Genomic DNA, 21,451 nt, shown 5'->3' on the forward strand with positions numbered 1-21,451 from the left:
GAGCCACCCTTAGCACAGTTTACTGTAGCATTTCTTTCCTCCCAGACTGAGTTGGTGATGACTCAGTACAAGCAGTTGAAATGATGCTTAGGGAGATGTATTCAGAGAGAAAACTGGTTGAGAAAATGCCATTTAAGTCAAGTTTACTTGAAGCTTCCTTGCTTTGAAGAAGAGTAAATGTCGAGGGCATCGTAGCAGGATGCCACCAGGGGCAGCATAGATTTTTAAGCTCTTTAAATGCTTATAATGCAGCTTTTGGTATTGGCTTGGAATTATTTCCCGAGTAATGGGAACATGGTATTAGGGATGCAGAAATGGAATAAAGTGTGCCCTCTGCCCTCAGTGAGGGAATGAGATAAATGAATAGTCAACAAGAGAAGTACAAAAATACAGAGATGCCTTAGAATCCAGAGGGGGCCACCTAGCTCAGGTGGAGGCAAAATAAAGTGGGTGCTCAGGAAGCCCTCTAGGATCATACACAGAGATAATGCTATGAACAAAAGCATCTTTTTAAGGTGACATTAATATGGGATGTGTTGGGCTCCCCAAGACCACCCTGAGGTTTGGGTGATTCACAGGAAGAACTCAGAAAATGCAGAAGCTGGTACACCTGTGGCTATGGTTTCTGACAGCAAAAGCATGCAAAGCAGAGTCAGGAAGGGAAAGGACAGATGAGGCAGGGCCTAAAGGAAACCTCCAGACTCCTCTCCCAGTGCAGCCAGAAGGCTGCGCCTAACTACTCCAGCACCAGACTGTGACCACACATGTGAAATGCCGCCTCCCAAGGAAGCTCATTACAGACTCCAGGTCCAGAGTTTTTACTGAGGGCTGGTCCCATAGGTACCATCTGCCTAGCTTGAACCAAAAGTCCAAACTCCCAAAACAAAAGCAAAAGTGTTAGCAGAAAGCACATTGCTTGCGCAAACAGGTTTAGGCAGAATCCCATATCAGTTATTGGACTGATGGGGACCTTCCTGAAAACGAAATTCCCAGACACCAGCCAACGTTGCAAGCAGGCTTTTCCAAGGAGAGCCACCCAGGCCTGCTGTGAAAAGTCTTCAGCACACTTTGGCTGTGCCAATTTTTGCCCTTTGCTGCACATGTGCAGAGCATGCACTCATGTGAACAGCTGCTGTCCACATCTACTATTTGGAGAGGGCAAGTAAACTTGAATGCAGTAGATGCTTCAGACAGAACAATTTGCAGGGCCTTGGAACAGGCAGTTGTGCTGTGAAGAATGAAATATGAACTGATGATAAGTAACAGAATCAAACACTCCTGATGTGGGATTATTAAACTCTTGGGTGACTCATCTGTGAATGATTTTGCTGATGTATGTGTAAAACAGCTAACGCTTTAAATCAGTGGAGTTTTTCCACATACAGTTTGAGTTCTTTCCCGTGTAGTTGTCCATCATCAAAGACAGACAGAAGCAGACACAGGGCTGCTTAGTTCACTGCTTGAGTGGTAACAGTAATTGAACAGTGAACTGGCCCTAGACATCTAGTTCTTCGTCTTCTATTTTGTTTACCCAAGACAAAATTTTTTTTTTTTAAGTAACTTTTTTGTGATAAAGTCAATGTGGCAGGGTGTGGTGGCTCATGTCTGTAATCCCAGCACTTTGGGAGGCCAAGGCAGGAAGGTCGCCTGAGGTCAGGAGTTGGAGACCAGCCTGGCCGACATGACGAAACCCCGTCTCTACTAAAAATACGAAGATTAGCCAGGTATGGTGGCACACACTTGTAGTCCCAGCTACTCGGGAGGCTGAGGCAGGAGAATCGCTTGAACCCGGGAGCTGGAGGTTGCACTGAGCCGAGGTTGCACCACTGCACTCCAGCCTGGGTGACAGAGTGAGACTTTGTCTCAAAAAAAAAAAAAAAAAAAAAAGTAATGTATATTATTGAAGAAAATTTTGAAAATATAGAAAAGTATAAATAATAAAAATCCCCATTTAGAGATATGTGTTTAATCTGTTTCTCCTTTTCTTCCCACTCTTGGGATTTCAGCTGTGCAAGGAAAACCCATGTCATCATGTCATTGTTTGGAAATACTTTATATCTTCCATTTCAGAGGAGGCATGATTGGACTTTGCAAGTACTGTATGTCCTGCAGGCCTTGGACAGTGATCGGTTCACACTAAAGTGATTATATTTGACCTTTTCAGGGTCGACAAGAAGATGCTGAGGAATACTTAGGCTTCATTCTAAATGGACTTCATGAGGAAATGTTGAACCTAAAGAAGCTTCTCTCACCAAATAATGAAAGTAGGTTATGGTCCACTTGCCCCACAGAGTTGTGCAAGAGTTCGCTGTAAACAAGCGTTGCATGCTCATATGTTATGTTGCTTCCCTGCCCCTCAGTTGTTTTCCCTTCAAATAGCATTTATTCCTTACGATAACTTACACCATCGAGAAGGTTATATTTAGGTAAATTACAGCTTATCCCGAACTTCTGCCATCTTCCTTCAACTTTTAATTAGGAAAATGATCAAGCATATAGAAAAGCTGAAAGAATCATTTGATGAATACCTTTATAATTGCTGAGTGTAGTTTTAAGCATATTTTCTGATGCTATACACACACTGTATATATATATACTATATCTGTCCTATCTATCCGTCCATGTATACATACATACGCACACATTTTCCCTGAATGATTCAAAGTTAAGTTGCAGCTAACAGTTTAGTTCATCCCAGGTGCTAAAGCATCCCCTGAGAATCCGCTCCTGCATAACCACAGTCCCTTATCTAACTGAGAAAACCAACTGTAATGACATGGTAATATCGACTTTGCAGAGCATCTTCACATTTCTCCAGTCAGTCCCAGGAGTATCTTTTCTAGGAGTTTATGTAAGCAAGGATCCGGTGGTGGTGCGCCTGTTGGGGATTGGTTGTCGTGGATCCAGTGGCGTTGCGCCTGTTGCGATTGGTTGCCATGGATCCAGCGGCGTTGCGCCTGTTGCGATTGGTTGCCATGGATCCAGCGGCGTTGCGCCTGTGTGATTGGTTGCCGTGGATCCAGTGGCATCGTGCCTGTTGTGATTGGTTGCTGTGGATCCAGTGGCGTTGCGCCTGTGTGATTGGTTGCCGTGGATCCAGTAGCATCATGCCTGTTGCGGTTGGTTGCTGTGGATCCAGCGGCATTGTGCCTGTGTGATTGGTTGCCGTGGCTTTTACTGTAGAACACACCCTGATTTCATTTTCAAAGCTACAGTTGACAGATCTGTGCCTTTTTATTTTTTGCTATTCTTGTTGTAAATAGTAGTCTTAAGTAGATGCTCTCCTTTTCAGAACTTACGATTTCCAATGGCCCCAAAAACCACTCAGTCACTGAAGAAGAGCAGGAAGAACAAGGTGAAGGAAGCGAGGATGAGTGGGAGCAAGTGGGCCCCCGGAACAAGACTTCCGTCACCCGCCAGGCGGATTTTGTTCAGACTCCAATCACCGGCATTTTTGGTGGACACATCAGGTTTGTGCTTTTCTAGAATAGCTTAATATTTGCCTTTTCCGGGGTTTCGCCATGTTGGTGAAGGGGGGAAGGTGTGAGGCTTGTCTTGAGACTTCTTGGACATGATGTTTTGCATCTTGCTCCCGTGCCTGCTCTTCTCTTGCACTTCTTGATGCCTCCCTAGTCAGCCCCCACGGCCCATTCTCTGCGTGCTGGCGCATGTCAGCAAGGGACAGGGAGCTCCTCACTTCTACGCCGTCAAGTTCAGCTGCTCATTGCTAGGGAGTAAGAGAAAAGCCAGCTAATTGGCCGTACGCCGTGGCTCTTGCCTGTAATCCTAGCACTTTGGGAGGCCAAGGAGGGTGGATCACCTGAGGTCAGAAGTTCGAGGCAAGCTTGACCAACATGGTGAAACCCCGTCTCTACTAAAAATACAAAAATCAACCGGGTATGGTGATGGGCACCTGTAATCCCAGCTACTCGGGAGGCTGAGGCAGGAGAATCGCTTGAACCCAGGAGACAGAGGTTGCAGTGAGCCCAGATTGTGCCATTGCACTCCAGCATGGGTGACAGAGTGAGACTCTGTCTCAAGAAAAAAATAAAAAAAGATATAGGAGAATATCGTCATGACTTGGGGGTAGGCAAAGGTTTCATAAGGTAGGTCATAAAAAAGTAATAACCATAAGAGAAAAAAATATATGTATATTTATTAGACTTCGTCAACATTTAAAACTTGCAACGTTAAAACTGCCTCCAGTAGGCAGAGGTTGCAGTGAGCCAAGATTACACCACTGCACTCCAGCCTGGGTGACAAAGCGAGACTGTGTCAAAAAAAAAAGAAAAAAAACCCCAGCTAGTCAAACCATGTGTTTTGGTAAGAGCACAAATTAATGTATTTGGAGGAATTTCATTTATTTATGTTAATAAATTGTGTATATTTAAAGTATACACAAGATGTTACGAAATAGAGATAGTAAAATAGTTGCTAGAGTGAAGCAGATAAACATATTCCCCATCACAGTTACCCTTGTGTGTCTGTGTGCACATGGCAGGAGCAGCTGTTTACTCATTTCGCAAAAGTCCCAAATACGGTGCTCTATGAGGAGCTCTTGTCCGATGTTCCACATCAGATCTCTAGGCCTGTTCACCTGTGTAGCTACTACTTGGTATCCTTCGACCTATATCTCCCATTCCCACTCCCCACCCATTGGAACCACTGCTTTCCCTATCTCTGTAGTTTTGTCTTTTTTTTTTTTTTTTTTTTTTTTAAGATTCCATGTATAAGTGAGACCATGCAATATTTTTCTTTCTGTGTCTGGTTTATTTAACTTAGTATGACATTCCCCAGGTTCATTCGTGTTGCGGCAAACGGCAGGGTCTTTTTTTACAGCTGAATAGTATTCCCTTGTATATATACACACCAGTTTCTTTATCCGTTGGCCCATCCACAGACAGTTGTTTCCCTTTTCGGCTGTTGTGAACTGATTGGAACCAGGTGAGCTAGAGAGTGAAGGGAGTCTGAAGGGAGGTCTTTTTTACACGGACGGACACGTGACTGGGCTGGAGTCCCCGGCACCTGGCTGTGTGCCAGTTCCCTTAACCAGCTTTTTGCCCATTCACAAAGTCCTTGGGAAAGGTTTTTCTTTATTTACCTGAGAGCTTTTCAGTACCACTGTGATGTGGAATTCAGCAAAACTTATACCATCTCCAAGCAGGTATATCCATCGAAAGTACTGAAAGGGCCTCATGGCAGTCTGATTTCCTTTCTGAGGCCTCGCAGCATAACCCCCAGGCTGGCATTTCAGTGACACTCTTAGTCTGTTGCTGTCCCAAATGCTGTGTACCTGGAAGAAATACCGCCCCTTTTAAGGCATCAAGACTTGATTCAGTCTCTCAGTTCTGAGATTGAATCAGCAACTTTCAACAGGTGAATAATAAGAACCTCAGAAACCTGCACTGACTCCCTCAGAAGCTGGTTTCTGGTCCTCCGTGGAACTGGATTTAGAAGCCAGTTGAGCAGCCATGTGACCTTGAACAAGTCACTTCTGTGTTCTGCGCCGTGAGCTCCATTCCACCGGCCCCTTTCTATTCTGGTGCCCTGGGGGGTGTCCACGGCAGCTGTGTGGTCAGTTGTCGCCTGGGAAACGCCCCGACCACTGCCTATGGTTCCTTGGGACATGTGGTGTTGGCAGGGAGGCACCAAGGTCCAGGTTAGTGTGCAGCAGTGAGGGGCGGCTGTGCCTTTTGCTCCTTCAGCCCAGCAGCCTGGTTTAGGATTGTGGGAACACCCCCTCGGGATGGGAGAGAAGGATGAAGGGACAGCTCAAATGGAGGCATCAGGAACATGGTTTTTGTGCAGAGGTCGGGTATCAGAATTTCAAGGCCACAGAGAGTCAGCATACTCAAAGATCCCAAATTTGTCTAAGAGTAACCAGTGGAAAATACCAGTGTCCACTTTGGAGGACTTGCTGGCTCAGATCGAATGGCTCTGTCATGGCTGCTAGCTACATCCTCTGAGGGTTCTCTGTGTTGAAATTGGTTGTTGATGTTTCTTTTTGAAAAACAGTAAAGCAAAGATAAAGAATTCTTACAACATAGGAACTTCTTTTCAGCCATTATGAAGCATGATTCTTTATTCACACCAATTGAAAGATTTTCTTCTAAAACTCAGCCTCTTCAGATGTTTTTCAGTTTCCCCAGGAAGACCTTTCTTCCCCGGTGCCACCTTTGCTAAAACACAGGACCACTGAGTCAAGAGGGCTTCTTGTTGATTTGTCTACCAGCTCTCACGAGAGGTTTCCCCACTACTGTGTCCCTCTCTGGAACCAGGGGAACTGTTGTCACCGCAGTCTTCATACTGTAAAGGAGCATGGAGATGCCTAATTAAACCCTGGACAGAAAAGCTTTTAGCGAGCTCTTCACCACATCTGTTCTGGAAAGCCTGAGTACCTGTCCACACCCATTTTATTCCGTTTAGAAACTAGGTCACTGAGACTGCAGAAATAGAAGCCCTTGTTGAACCCCTGGCATGTTCCCTTGCTGAGGCTAAATGAGAGATGGGCCGAACACACAATTTTCACTCAGAAAAACTTAGAAAAAGAAAAAAAAAATGAAGTGAAAAACCAGCTAAGAAAACAAGGTCAAATTGGCACCCTTCTTGGAAGGGTGGCAGCCTTTTTTCCTGGAATGTTAACTTGTTTTTTATTCTACACACCCTACTCCCCTTCTTCTTTTTGTAAGACATTTTTATAGGAGGAAAATGCCATTAAAAATCCTCTGTTTACCTTGGGATTTCCTCTGTTTTATTAGAACAGGCTATGATACTTGGAGAAAATGGAAAGCATCGGCATTTTGAGGCCATGGCAGGGTAGCTGCGTCTGTGAACTGGTGCAGTAAATAACAGTGTGGAGAGGAGGTGAAAGAATTTGGAAAATGAAATATGTTTTCTTCCAGAGCACTGGCGCTGGGAACATTTATCAACTGGTAGATTTAGTTGTTAGAAATACTAAGGAGGTGCTATTCAGCAGAATTATTTTTAAATTCAGTATATTTTTGGCTTTTCTCTGTGGTCTTTTGAAAGTGATACTGAATAATCTTATTTTCAGTGTTTATTCCTCTTGGTTAATCTTAAGGGAAAGTGGCAAGGAGTGGTCTCTTAATTTTTTTGTTTTTGCTTTCAATTCTTAGGTCTGTGGTTTACCAGCAGAGTTCAAAAGAATCTGCCACTTTGCAGCCATTTTTCACGTTGCAGTTGGATATCCAGTCTGACAAGATACGCACAGTCCAGGATGCCCTGGAGAGCTTGGTGGCAAGAGAATCTGTCCAAGGTTATACCACAAAAACCAAACAAGAGGTATGTTCACACTTGATTTTGAACCTTTCTACTGAGGTGCTCTGGTTTGGTAGAAAGAACACAGCATTAGGAATGAGGGGAAATGGATCTGAGTTTCGCCTCTCAAATCAGTTGCTTAACCGTTTTGTACTGAAAGTTTTTATGCTTTTACAATGAAATGGTTGAAACATGATCCCAAGGGCCTCTTTTAGCTCTAAATCATATTACACAAGGTAATGATCTCCTTTTGGATTGTTTATCTTGAGCTACATTTAATTTTCTGGCAATCTAATCATGATATCACAACATCAATACTACCTCTGACAGAGGCCGAGTAGCTTATTTATGTTCATGATACCGTAGGGTACAACTTTCATTAGATTAGTTAGGATGTCAAAGAGATTCCAAACACATCTGTTTTGCATTTGATTGTAGATCTTCCAGGTCATTGTAAAAATAATACAGTCATTGTTCTGATGCTTGTTACTTTGATTTGATCTGGAAAAGATAAGATCCTGAGTCTTTCAGTCTTCATGAATTTAAGACTATCAGATCATAGCTTGGTGGAGTCCTTGTCAACTCAGTCAGGCGAGACAGATAACATTCTGCCCTGTGAGTGCGGATTAGTTCCTGGCTATCCAGATGTGCCGGCTTATCTACTCTGCTGCAGAGAGTGTCTTCTCTGTTATGTATCTTAGGTTGTGGCAGTGAATTCATAAAAATGCACTGGGGAGATGAATGCAGGCTGATAATTATGGGCAATCCATAGCATTCCTGCAAAGCGATATTTGAATAATGAGCAGTGGATGGCAGCTACAAGGTAAAATAAGGTGCCTCAGCGTAGAAGACTTGTCATCACATTGTGTGAATGGGATGGATCTATCCTTGGCTTATCTTGTGTGCTCTGAGTCAAAAAGAGCAAAGTAGGACATCGGGACCCTTAGCACCTCAGGGGTGTCCTGCTGTGGACTGGTCCACCCAGGCTCCGGGAGAGAACTGTAGAAGTTATGCTTAATCTTCTGCCATATTTGCAGACTTGCATCTCATGGGCGATTTTGTTTAAAAAATAGAAGCAGTAGGAGCCCGAGGCAGAAATTTGGTAGTTGACTTCAGTGAATGAGCTAAGAAGAGTCTGGCGGTGGACCTCGTGGAAGAGAGAGAGGGAAAAAGTGGTATTTGTGTTGGGGAGGTTGGTTGGGTGTTTCAGTTGTGCGTTGAGTGTGGATGACTGTCGGCTAGGCTCTCTTCTGTGGCAGCTGCAACTCCAGAGATGGCTCCCTGGCCCTGGCTGCTGTTCCACTCTGCTTATGCTGTTTCTTGAGCCAACTATGGGAGTCTTTGGCCACCCACGCTGTTGGGGAGGTGGTCAGCCTTTCTGTGGGCTACCTAGGGAAGACCCTTTTGTAATGTGTCTGTTTTTCTCTTTTGCTTCTGCTGCAATTATAGTTTGACTTTGCTGGGGTGGGCTGGTAGGGGTGGTGGTGTGAGGGCAGGGATTGAGGCATAGGCAGTTGTCAGCCTGTTGTTAAATGGTAGTGAAGAAAGAATGGTTTGTCCTAAATAGCAGGTTTGAAGAAAGGCTTCAAGAAAGATGGTGGGCCAGGTGTGGTGGCTTATGCCCATAGTCCTAGCACTTTAGGAGGCTGAGGCAGGCGGATTGCCTGAGCCCAGCAGTTTGAGGCTACGGTGAGCTGTGATCACACCACTGTAGTCCAGCCTGTGCGATGGTGAAACCTTGTCTCTAAAACTTAAAAATAAATAAAAGTAAAGGAAAGCTGGCATTTTGGTGGACTCCTGAAGATAAAAAAAGAATGCTGCTAGCTGTTCTGGCTGCACGGTTGTTGTAGTGTGTCATCAGATGAGATCAGGACCACTCTGAACAACAGATGTTCGAGGAAGGTTTTGGACAGCCTGTATGGAAGTATCTGTAAGGAGCACATTACCTATTTTCTTGAATGTGATTTTTTTTTAAGTTTTTAAAATGCCAACTTTATTATATTTTAGATTAGAAGTGTTTTTCTGTGGGAACATGTGAAGGTTTTGGGGAAAATAGGATTATATGAAATATTTGCTGTATAGAAAATGTCTGCCTTTGTTGAGTGATTAGAAATTAAGCCTCAGTTTGTCTGGAAACCCAAAATACACATTTAATAATTTTGGATTAGCCATTTAGTGAATCAACTGAGAGTGTTAACGTGAAAATCACAGATCAGTAAGCACTGAAAAGCATCCTAGAGATAATTCAGCCCTGCTCTCTTAATTCACAAGTGAGGAGACTAGGTCTTACAGTCCCCATCTCTGCTTATAACTGTTGAGCTGTGTTCACACCCTTCATTCACTCAGAAGTGCTTGTCGGCTATGGAGACACTAGAACATAAAGACGCATGGGAATGTGGAGCTGTACAAGGTGGTTTTTGCTCCTAGGACCTTAGTCTAGGTGGGAAGACAGGCATGGAAGGGGTCTGGAAGGTTAATAAACCCAACCAGTGATGACTTATGAGCTTGCCTAATACCCTTGAAAATGCTTTCAACTAGATGTGAATCTAGTTCTCTGACAGTTTTTTAATTGTGTTATATATGCTGCCATCTTTTGTATTGTTATTTTTAAATTACTCACACAAAAAGTATTCTCCAGGCCAGACGCAGTGTCTCACGCCTGTAATCCCAGCACTTTGGGAGGCTGAGGCAGGCAGATCATGAAGTCAAGAGATCGAGACCATCCTGGCCAACATGTTGAAACCCCATCTCTACTAAAAATACAAAAAGTAACTGGGCATGGTGGTGTGCACCTGTAGTCCCAGCTACTCAGGAGGCTGAGGCAGGAGAATCACCTGAGCCTGGGAGATGGAGGTTGCAGTGAGCTGAGATCACACCACTGCACTCCAGCCTGGGTGACAGAGCAAGACTCTGTCTCAAAAAAAAAAAGTATTACCCAAATGAATATGGGAAGCATCAAAAAGTTTGTAAGTACAGAGAATGATAGATAAAGGGATTAAGTGTTATTTGTAAAGATGCATCTTAATAACAACCTGACTTTATTTAAAAGCAGCATTCATTAGACCTGTGAAAGTACTTCAGGAACAGATTAAATTAATAAAACTCATTATTAGAATAAATAGCTTTAAAGGTTATTTAAAACATCTGATTGGCCTGGAATCCCAGCACTTTGGGAGACTGAGGCGAGCAGATTGCCTAAGTCCAGGAGTTCAAGACCAGCTGTAGTCCCAGCCACTCGGGAGGCTGAGGTGGGAGAATCACCTGAGCCCAGGAAGTCAAGGCTGCAGTGAGTGGTCATCCATCATGCCACTGCACTCTAACATGGGCAACCAGAGTGAAATCCTGTCTCAAAAAACAAAAACAAAAACAAAAAAAACCCATCTAATTGAAAAAACATACTGGTAGCAGTTTTATCAGTACTATCAGAGTTATTTTAAAATGGGTCAATACTAGGCCGAGCGTGGTGGCTCAGGCCTGTAATCTCAGCACTTTGGGAGGCTGAGATGTGTGGATCACCTGAAGTCAGGAGTTCAAGACCAGCCTGGACAACATGGTGAAGCCCCTTCTTTACTAAAAATATAAAAATTAGCCAGATGTGGTGGTGGAAGCCTATAATCCCAGCTGCTCAGGAGGCTGAGGCAGGAGAATCGCTTGAACTCGGGAGACGGAGATTGCAGTGAGCCGAGATTGCACCACTGCACTCCAGCCTGGGTGATAGCGGGAGAACTCCCTCCCAAAACAAAAGGTGGAGGAGTCAGTACATAAATAAGGTGGCACTAAGTTAGCTTTGTAATTCTTATGCTAATTCGTCGGTAATGCCACAGAGTAAAGTTCTTAAGAGTTTACAGCTGGACTTCAGGGACCCAAGAGACTCTCTGCAGTTGTGCTTACAGGAATGTGTGCATTTGTCTTCCTTTTCTTTTTTCTTTTTTCTTTTTCTCTGAGACAAGGTCTCATGGTGTTGCCCAGGCTGGAGTACAGTGGCGCGAACTCAGCTCACTGCAACCTCCACCTCTCAAGCGATTCTCTTGCCTCTGCTACCCAAGTAGCTGGGGTTACAGGCGCCCGCCACCACGCCTGGCTAATTTTGTATTTTTAGTGGAGACGGGGTTTCACCATGTTGACCAGGCTGGTCTCGAACTCCCGACCTCAGGTGATCTGAGTGTCTCAGCCTCCCAAAGTGCTGGGATTAATAGGCGTGAGCCACTGCACCTGGCCATGTGCATTTTCTTAAGAGGAGCATTGGTAGTCTCAGAGCTTCTGCGAGGCAGGAAAAGCCATGAAGCCCTGCCAGAGAACTCTCAGGCCTCAGCCCTCAGAGGACATCTTTGAGCAGAAGGTGGATGTGTTGTCAGCTGTTGCAAGTAAGACAGGGACGGTGTGTCCTGGTGTGCTTTGTGTCTTAGGTTGAGATAAGTCGAAGAGTGACTCTGGAAAAACTCCCTCCTGTCCTCGTGCTACACCTGAAACGATTCGTTTATGAGAAGACTGGTGGGTGCCAGAAGCTTATCAAAAATATTGAATATCCTGTGGACTTGGAAATTAGTAAAGGTAATGCACACATGAGGTCGGGAGTGTTCATGGTGATACACTCCTGCAAATCAGTAGCTCAACCCTGTAGCATTTCTTTATGATGCCAAGAGTGAGGACATTCTCTTGCTGGACTTGGACTTGTTTTAAGTTTCTTAACTTGTAATAGACCTTAATACTAAAATTCTCATGAAAATGGCCTGTTAAAAACAGAGGCAAAAATAACTAAACTTTATAATCTTACTAGATTAGAAAAATAGGAGCTTTTGTCTGTCAAAAAGAACATCACTTTTCTGTGAACATTTCAGGGATGAACGGTGCATAATTTGCCTTACACTGAGTATTAACAGCTGTGTTGACTAGCCCGGTTAGGTGGCATTTTAGTGAAGTAAGAATGATTTCTCATAGGCGGTGAGAGTCCCTTCTAACCTCTAGTTGTGGTGGCGCACAAGTAGGACATGTGGCACTTACCAGCCTCAAGTCTCTGTCAGGTCATGGGCTCAGCACTTTTTGGAAGCAGTTTTAAAGAGCCCCGGGTTAAAGGCATCTTGGTAAAAGCACAGCTTCAAGAAGACTTTTCTTGAAAGCTTCAGAATTTGTGAAAACGTATAGTACAACACTGAGGCTTGAATTGGGACTGTGATTAGCTAGAGAGGATTCTCAGAATATCAAGGTATCTGGGAAGCAGAAAAGAGGACACTGGACCTCCCTTCTGGGTCTTGTAGAGGAACAAACTTGAACCGAGAAGCCCTCTTCCCCTTCCTCCCCCGGCACAGCAACCCCACCTCACACCTCCTTCCATGTAGATGATCCAGGAACTGTGGGCATGGCTGGTTTCTAGCCGGCTTCCTCTCTACCCTAGGGGAGCCCTATACCTTCCCTTGAAGACTCAGACACTGTCTCTCCCAGGCCTCTACACAAGAGCTGTGCTCTCTGCTGACGGACTTGGCTGCTGTGCTGGGTTTAGTGTCCATTGCTCCTCTCACACTTCCAGCTGCTTTATCACTCACCAGCGGATTGCTTTTTAATCCCATTTGAGGACCAGCAAGAGGAAGAAAGATGCCAGTGAGAATCATGTAACAGATCCTCCTCCCCATTTTATTCTGTCCATCTGGAAACCTAGAATGCTGGCTGAGTCAAAGAAGGCATCCTCGACCTCTGCTCCTGCATCTTCACTCGCCTCCAGATCAGCTGTCTGAGCTGACTTGGATATTTTTCTACAGTGATTTTATTTTTATATCTTTTCTTCCTTGCTGTATTTTTATATCAGCTGCTGCCTCTAATACATTATCAAAATATGACATAAATGGATGCTGGGCACAGTGGCTCACGCCTGTAATCTCAGCACTTTGGGAGGCCGAGGCAGGCGGATCACCTGAGGTCAGGAGTTCAAGACCAGCCTGACCAATGTGGTGAAACCCTGTCTCTTCTAAAACACAAAAATTAGCCTGGCATGGTGGCGGGTGCCTGTAATCCCAGCTACTTGGGAGGCTGAGGCAGGAAAATCGCTTTAACCCGGGAAGCAGAGGTTGCAGTGAACTGAGATCATGCCACTGCATTCCAGCCTGGGTAGCAGAGCAAGATTCCATCTCAAAAAAAAAAAAAAAAATTACAGAAATGGGGACAAGAGGACCTCACTTAGGTCATTGGGTAGGCAGTAGAGAAAGAACCACTGATGGCTGCCTCGAACAGCGCACCATCGATGGACTCTTGTGTCCATGTAAGTGGTACTTCTGCACGCAGTAAGAGCAGGGAGTTCGCACCGCGTAGTAGCTGGTAGACTGGTTCCTATTTGGAGAAATCATGTTGCTGTTCTTTAATTGAAGTTTTTTTGTTTGTTTTTTGTTTTTCTTCAAGACAGAGTCTTGCTCTGTCACCCAGACTGGAGTGCAGTGGCGTGATCTCAGCTCGCTGCAGTGTCCGCCTCCCATGTTCAGGTGATTCTCCTGCCTCAGCCTCCTGAGTAGCTGAGACAACAGCCACGCGCTACCACGCCTGGCTAATTTTTTTGTATTTTTAGTAGAGATGGGGTTTCACTCTGTTAGCCAGGATGGCCTCGATCTCCTGACCTCGTGATCTGCCCGCCTCAGCCTCCCAAAGTGCTGGGATTATAGGCGTAAGCCACCGTGCCCAGCCTATAATTGAAGTTTTATGATCTGACTCATGTAAAATATTTTAATTATTGGATGTTTCATAACTGTTTTGTTTTTAAGTCAGCAGCTTTTTTCTTTTCCATTTTGTGGAGCACCTGCTTTTAAGGGGCCTCCCGCAGGAGCATCACAGCCTCGACCATTGCTCCTGTTTCTTCAGAGGCTGGCTGCACATTTTGTGTCCTGCTACATCACATGGCTCATTTTCCTCATGAGTCAATTTTTATGCAACTAAAGGGATGAAGTGTTGTTTTGTTCCTGGTCTAACAGGCGGTTTCCTTGCTGGGGAGAATGTTGTTAGCCATTTTTTGCTGCTGTTACCCTGAGCCTTTCTAAAAGTGCTTCAAGCCATTGATATTTTGTTTTCCAGAACTGCTTTCTCCAGGGGTTAAAAATAAGAATTTTAAATGCCACAGAACCTATCGGCTCTTTGCAGGTGAGTACATTTGTACAACATCACTTCTTCAATAAAACACTGATGAAAGGGATTATATGTGGGCACAATTTTGCTGAAACACAACTTAGCATAGCGACCAGATGCTCTACTTAGGTATCCTGTGGCCTTGTGAGTCAGGGAGTCGTGTGAGAGTTTTACCTGAAACTCTGCTTAGATGACGGATTATCATCTTGGCCCTGAGGAGAGATAGCAGAAGACCTTGCTCAAAGTGTACATTTCTGTCTTTGAGTCAGAGGAGGGAGTTTCAGGCTCCCAGGCTGGCTGTTTGAGAATGTGACCTCTCTTGTGCTTGTGGCGCCTGTGGGTGGCAGTGCTGTGGAGTTTCCATGACACCTGGTCTCCCAGCCAGGTTGGGCGAGCGCGCCCCCAGACGGTGATCCCTGCGTCCTCCTCCATAGATATTGTTAGGGCCGCTTGAGAGGGTGGGCCCGATTACACAAGCCCCTCGGCGGCCAGGCCCCCCAGTCACTCATGAGAAATCTCCCAAGAGGGCGAATGGCACCCCCTGTTCCCTCATGGGTGGGCCTTGAGACCTCTTCTGTCTCCTGGCTTAGGCTCCCTGCAGTATCAGTTTTTCTTCCACACCTTCCCTTTCCATTCTGTCTTCCCTTCTATCCTCCTCTCTCTTTTATAGCCTCGTTTTTTATGCCTCTGAGTCTTTGCCTCTTTGGATCGTTGCTGTTTGCAGCACTTCTGTTGGCTTCCCAGGCTGTTTTGATTACATGTTTCTGGCTTCTGTGTCTTTCCTCCTCTGGTGTGGCCTTTGGTGAGCTGTTTGTATCGTAACATAACACTGCCATTTATTGACCTTCACACATGTATGGAACCTCTTCCCAAGATATCATTCTTTTATTCCTTACATGTGTCCTAGAAGATGGAAGGTGGGATCCCCATTTTATAAAAGAATCAACCAGAACTCAAGGAAAAAACTCACCACTCTGGCCTACAGTGGCAGAGCAGGGCTTCAAGCTCCTTTCTGCCTCAGCTCACACCCAGTGTTTTAGGAAGTTTGGCCAGGGGTGAGGGCCAGGGGTGAGGGCCAGGGGTGAGGGCCTAGGGGTGAGGGCCAGGGGTGAGGGCCAGGGGTGAGGGCCTAGGGGTGAGGGCCAGGGGTGAGGGCCAGGGGTGAGGGCCCCAGGGGTGAGGGGCCTGGGGTGGGGCCCAGGGGTGAGGGCCCAGTGGGTGAGGGGCCTGGGGTGGGGGCCAGGGGTGAGGGCCCAGTGGGTGAGGTCCCCAGAGGTGAGGGGCCTGGGGTGGGAGCCAGGGGTGAGGGCCCAGTGTGTGAGGGCCCCAGGGGTGAGGGCCTAGGGCTGGGGGCCGCAGGGGTGAGGGCCTAGGAGTGGGGGCCCAGTGGGTGAGGCTCAGGGCCACTCTAGAAGGGGCCAGGCTCCTCTCTCTTTCTCTCACTATTCACTCTTCCTTTTGACTCTCTTTCCTTTTCTCCCCCGATCACAATTCTTCCTCAACTTGCTGGGCCTCAGACAGGATGGCCATGGGCACCACGCGCTCATGGGTGTCTCTAGCCCTGTCCGTCCCCTGCCTGGAATGGAAAGTCTGAGTCCTCAGACTCTGCAGCCAGCCGGTATCCAGCCTGGCTCCCTGGCGTCTGGCACCCAGGTCCCAGTGGGTGGCCAGCAGTTTCTCTGCCTTCTCCCTGCACCTCTTCCCCTGGAGGCTCTTGAGGGGAACATCACTGGGCAGGGGCAGGGGCTGGGGATTGCTCATCTCCTGGTCAGGGCCCCAGTGTGAGCACACACACCCCCCTGCCCCACTCTGCAACCTGCCATGCCCCAGGACCCCAGGACCCCAGGACCTGGGCGTGGGTTGCTCTCCCCTGCCATCCTGAATCCTCAACCCCAACCCATTCTTTTCTGAGATGCAGTTTCACTCCGTTGCCCAGGCTGGAGTGCAGTGGCACAATCTCCATTCACTGTAACCTCCGCCTCCCGGATTCAAGTGATTCTTGTGCCTCAGCCTCCCCAGTAGCCGGATTACACCACATCCAGCTAATTTTTGTATTTTGAATAAAGACAGGGTTTTGCCCTATTGGCCAGGCTGGAAACATATTCTGATCTTGGAAATGAGGTCACTGGACTGGTTAGAATTACCTATAGAATGAGCAGAGGAACACTTTTTAAGAACTGCTATGATGGTGACGCCCAGGAGAAGCGATCTCGCACATGAACTTTTCAGCCGGTTCTCAGCGCTCCTGTCAGGCGGGCTTGCAGGTGTGAGTGACACATGGCTCAGCCCGGGCTAGTTATCTGGGCTGCTGCTTATGAAACTAGAATGGTGACATGCAGTCCCCCCTTGAAATTTTAGAATGGAGATGTCTTGTGGGAAAGACAAATTAGTAAAACCCCCAAGTCCTGCCAATTCTACTGACGGTTGCTTTGAAACAAAACTCTTAGCCCAGTCAGTCAGGTCTGTGAGGTGAAGATCCAGGACGGAAGTCTCAAAGTGAACTTGGGATCTGGGGGACATGCTGCTGTCATGGGTGCTTCCTGCCCTTTCACAGGATGGCTGTGACTTGTGCAGTACGGGATGAAGCTGTGCCCTTGGATTGACTGTGTTGCTGGCTTTCCACTGTATAGGCCCCACGGTCTTGCTGTCCCTGTGCTGTTCCGTGTCTTCCGGGATCCCTGCACAGAGGATTTCTTTGTGCAGAGCCCAGGAGTCTGACTGGTGGCTTCAGTCGTAAACACTGTCCTCTAGCCAGCCAAGGTCCCTGGCCCAGAGAGGTCTCAGGCCTCCTGCCGTCATTTAGCCCCTCCACGTGACAGCTGCAACTAGGACCTGGTGATGTTTGACCTTGTTTTAGTGCTGAAATTTCCTAGCAGCAAAGTCTTGCACCTCTCCTGGTTCCTGTTCTTTTGTGCCACTGATGGTGGACACAGTTTAGCAGGCTTGCCTGTCATTCCTCCTGAAATGCCGCCGGACTGCCGCCTTCCCCAGGCTGATGTCTGCTGCTGGCCAGGCAGACCTCAGCCCCTCTGCTCCATAGAAGTAGAGGACATGGCTGTCTTTTAATGTTTTCATGACATCTTCTAACAGATTTTTTTTTTAGGCCTTTGACTAAGGCTTCTTGGTTATAGGATCTTTTTTTTTTTTTTTTTTTTTTTTTTTTTTTTTTTTTTTGGAGACGGAGTCTCGCTCTGTCACCCAGGCTGGAGTGCAGTGGCCGGATCTCAGCTCACTGCAAGCTCCGCCTCTCGGGTTCACGCCATTCTCCTGCCTCAGCCTCCCGAGTAACTGGGACTACAGGTGCCCGCCGCCTCGCCCGGCTAGTTTTTTGTATTTTTTAGTAGAGACGGGGTTTCACCGTGTTAGGCAGGATGGTCTTGATCTCCTGACCTCGTGATCCACCCGTCTCGGCCTCCCAAAGTGCTGGGATTACAGGCTTGAGCCACCGTTCCTGGCTAGGATCTTTTTTTAAAGTAAATAACGTGTGTGTGTGTGTGTGTGTGTGTGTGTGTGTGTGTGTGTGTTCTGTTAAAACATTATTATGGAAAAATTGTTTAAGGGTAAATGTGTAACTACCAGCACTATCTCCGCAGTGCCCCACACAGCTCTGCGCCCAAGCGACCGTGATCAGCAGTCCCAGTGTCCCTCCTGCCGTGTGTGGGCCGCACAGGGAGATTGTGTCCCATGTCGTTGGGATAAATGGGCCACGGAAGGCCTAAGGACCTTGTTTTCTCATTTAATATACCACAAGTATATTCCTGCGTCACCATTCTTAATCTATTCCATGAAAAAATAAATTGTGTTATTTTAATATAATTTACTCCTCAGTCATGTCTTCTAGTGGCCATTAAGGTTTTCCATTTTTTCACTGTTATAAATGACATCATAATCTCTGTCCAAGATTCAGATAATCTCTTCAGGACAGTCTAGAATTAGATCAGCCAGATCCAAGGGCATGAACCCGGTCTCTGTCTGTACAGCTGATGGCTGTGTAGGAGTGTCTTTATGAGGTGTGGGACATTTTAAATATGTCGTTAATACATGTACATGCACACATGTATCTATCTGACTTACCCTTACCTTGCAGTTATAGAAAAGTTTTTATGATGGATTGCTTGCATGTTTGAATTGAAATAGCATCGGTTTGTGTGATGACGTCTCTCTGTCCCACCTGCTTTGGAGAGGGGCTTCACACATAAGATGCATCCCTGGAGGGAAGTCGGCAGAGACCTGTGGTGATGTGTGTGCAGTGCTGTTCTCACTCTGCCGCCTGCTGGGCTCTCTTGCAGTGGTCTACCATCACGGCAACAGTGCGACGGGCGGCCATTACACTACAGACGTCTTCCAGATCGGTCTGAATGGCTGGCTGCGAATCGATGACCAAACAGTCAAGGTGATCAGCCAGTACCAGGTGGTGAAACCAACTGCTGAACGCACAGCCTACCTCCTGTATTACCGCCGAGTGGACCTGCTGTAAACCCTCTGTGCGCTGCGTGTGCGCCCAGTGCCCGCCTCGTAGGCCGCCACCTCACACTCACTTCCCACCTCTCTTTAGTGGCTCTTTAGAGAGAAACTCTTTCTCCCTTTGCAAAAGTGGGCTAGAATGAAAAGGAGATGCCTTGGGGTTCGTGCACAACATAGTTTCTGTTGACTCTAACTTCCAAATCAAAAATCACTTGGTTGAAACAGACTGTCGCTTGATTTTAGAAAATCCACAAAAACCCGTATTTCTGAAATAATGCTGATTCCTGAGATAAGAAAGCGGATTTGATCCCCAGTCTCATTGCTTAGTAGAATAAATCCTGCACCAGCAACAACACTTGTAAATTTGTGAAAATGAATTTTATCTTTCCTTAAAAAAGAAATTTTTTAATCCATCACACTTTTCTTCCCTACCCTTTAGTTTTTGATAAATGATAAAAATGAGCCAGTTATCAAAGAAGAACTAGTTCTTACTTCAAAAGAAAAATAAACATAAAAAATAAGTTGCTGGTTCCTAACAGGAAAAATTTTAATAATTGTGTGGAGAGAAACTGCTTACATACACATTGCAGATCAAATATTTGGAGTTAAAATGTTAGTCTACATAGATGGGTGATTGTAACTTTATTGCCATTAAAAGATTTCAAATCGCATTCATGCTTCTGTGTACACATAATGAAAACTGGGCAAATAATGAAGATCTCTCCTTCGGTCTGCTCTGTTTAATTCTGCTGTCTGCTCTTCTCTGATGCCGCGTCCCTAATTGTACACAGTTTAGTGATATCTAGGAGTATAAAGTTGTCGCCCATCAATAAAAATCACAAAGTTGGTTTAAAGGTGTGCGTGTTTCTTTGAATGCGAATGCCTTTTCGGGTAACTGGAATTCACGGGGGCACGAGTTTACCTCCAGAATTAAAACCCGCCCTTCAGTCAGTCCGACCTGTTTGTGGAAGCTGAACCACCACTCGGGTTATGTTTGTTTAGTGTTTTCAAATGGATTAAGTAGTGATGTGGGTAAATGAAAGTTTTGACTCGTCGATTGGCAGAAAGGAGGTTTTTCCTCTTCCCCTCCTCGTCCCTTGTTTCTATAGCCCGGCATTTTCAGTGTCACCGAAATAGTTGCTGTAGATCAAAGCTAAACGTTCTTCAATTGAGTGCCACTGGGGTGGCTTAGCGATGCCTCTGGACGCCACCCTCAGTAGTGGGAAGGAAGCCTGAGACGCAAGACACGGAGAGAGGGACGTCATGTGAGAGGGTGCCTGTGCCCCGGCTTCTGGCCCTGTGTGGGTGATTGATTGTAGTGTCCTGAGATCTACAGAGAAGGGGTTTTAATGTGGTCTGAGCCTTTCAAGTTCTTCCTCTTACCATCTGGTGTTTCTAATTGTAGCCTGGTGCCACCCTGGGTGCAGAGATTCCTAAACTTACTGTACAAGTGTCTGTCTAACCTACTTACGCTTTGTAATTCTCTTGATTTGCTTGGCTGAATTATAAGTCATATTGAGAGGTGAAGCCAGCTGGACTTCTGGGTCCAGCGGGGACTTGGAGACCTTTTCTGTCTTACAAGAGGATTATAAAACGCATGAGTCAGCGCTCTGTAACTAGCAATAGGTTTGTAAAATGCACCAATCAGCGCTCTAGCTAGCAAGAGATTTGTAAAATGCACCAATCGTGCTGTGTAAAACGTACCAATTAGCAGGAGTCTAAAAGTAGCCAATCGCGGGGAGGACTGAAAAAAGGGCACTCTGATAGGACAAAAACAGAACATGGGAGGGGACAAGGGAATAAAAGCTGGCCACCCCAGCAAGCAGCGGCAACCCCTTTGGGTTCCCTCCCACGCTGTGGAAGCTTTGTTCTTTTGCTCTTCACAGTAAATCTTAACTGCTGCTGACTCTTTGGGTCCGTGCCTTCTTTAAGAGCTGTAACGCTCACCACGAAGGTCTGCTGCTTCATTCTTGAAGTCAGACCATGAACCCACCGGAAGGAACCAACTCTGGACCCAATATTGTAATTAGCTTCTCATTAAAATAACGTACAGTTCCCATGGAAGCCAGATTAACTTTGGGGCAACCACGCACACCAGCAGCAATAAGCCCGTGAAAGATAAAACCCATCCTAAAGCACTTGGTTGAATGTGTACGTTGTAATGCTTGACCCAGCTCTGGCCCTCTGTCCTTGGTGGCTTATTCATCCTTACTCCCCCCAGCTTCCATGACTGGTGTTGATCATTCACCCTCCACAGTATAAAGTGACTTTGTCACTGCCGTGTCCCGTGTGTGTGAGATTGAGTGTCCTCTCTGGAAAGGGGCCCTCCAATCTGGGAAAGCCTTTGCACAGGAAGCTGGAACGAGAGGCCAAACAAAGCATGTAGTTTTTAGGTCCACGAACCTGCTTGTAAGTCTTAAAAGCTGTCCGGTATATTCAGATGGAAGATTTGTCTCAGATATCGTTCAGTGGTTTCTCTAGCATCTTTCATTTGCTAAGATACATATTTTATTAGTCCCAAAATAAGTTGGAAATGATTGCGCTCTAAAATTCCCTTTGAAAGCTCCCAAGTCCCTTTGAAGAGTGGTTAGAGATTCACTCCAATGGG

The 21,451-nt window shown here is 46.1% G+C and overlaps 1 protein-coding gene across 1 annotated transcript in view; it reads left to right on the forward strand.

Annotated features, from left to right (window-relative positions):
• Positions 1-19,697, forward strand: part of USP10 (ubiquitin specific peptidase 10) — an 80,770-nt gene extending 61,073 nt beyond the window's left edge. The window contains exons 9-14 of the mRNA XM_007994240.3: positions 2,165-2,264; positions 3,293-3,470; positions 7,137-7,302; positions 11,685-11,829; positions 14,329-14,394; positions 18,669-19,697. Of these exons, the coding sequence (XP_007992431.2) occupies positions 2,165-2,264; positions 3,293-3,470; positions 7,137-7,302; positions 11,685-11,829; positions 14,329-14,394; positions 18,669-18,856 (843 nt within the window). The 3' untranslated portion in view covers positions 18,857-19,697. The remainder of the gene's footprint in view (positions 1-2,164; positions 2,265-3,292; positions 3,471-7,136; positions 7,303-11,684; positions 11,830-14,328; positions 14,395-18,668) is intronic.
• Positions 19,698-21,451: the final 1,754 nt, after the last annotated feature.

The sequence above is a fragment of the Chlorocebus sabaeus genome, chromosome 5, assembly GCF_047675955.1.
Source record: "Chlorocebus sabaeus isolate Y175 chromosome 5, mChlSab1.0.hap1, whole genome shotgun sequence".
Lineage (NCBI taxonomy): Eukaryota > Metazoa > Chordata > Mammalia > Primates > Cercopithecidae > Chlorocebus > Chlorocebus sabaeus.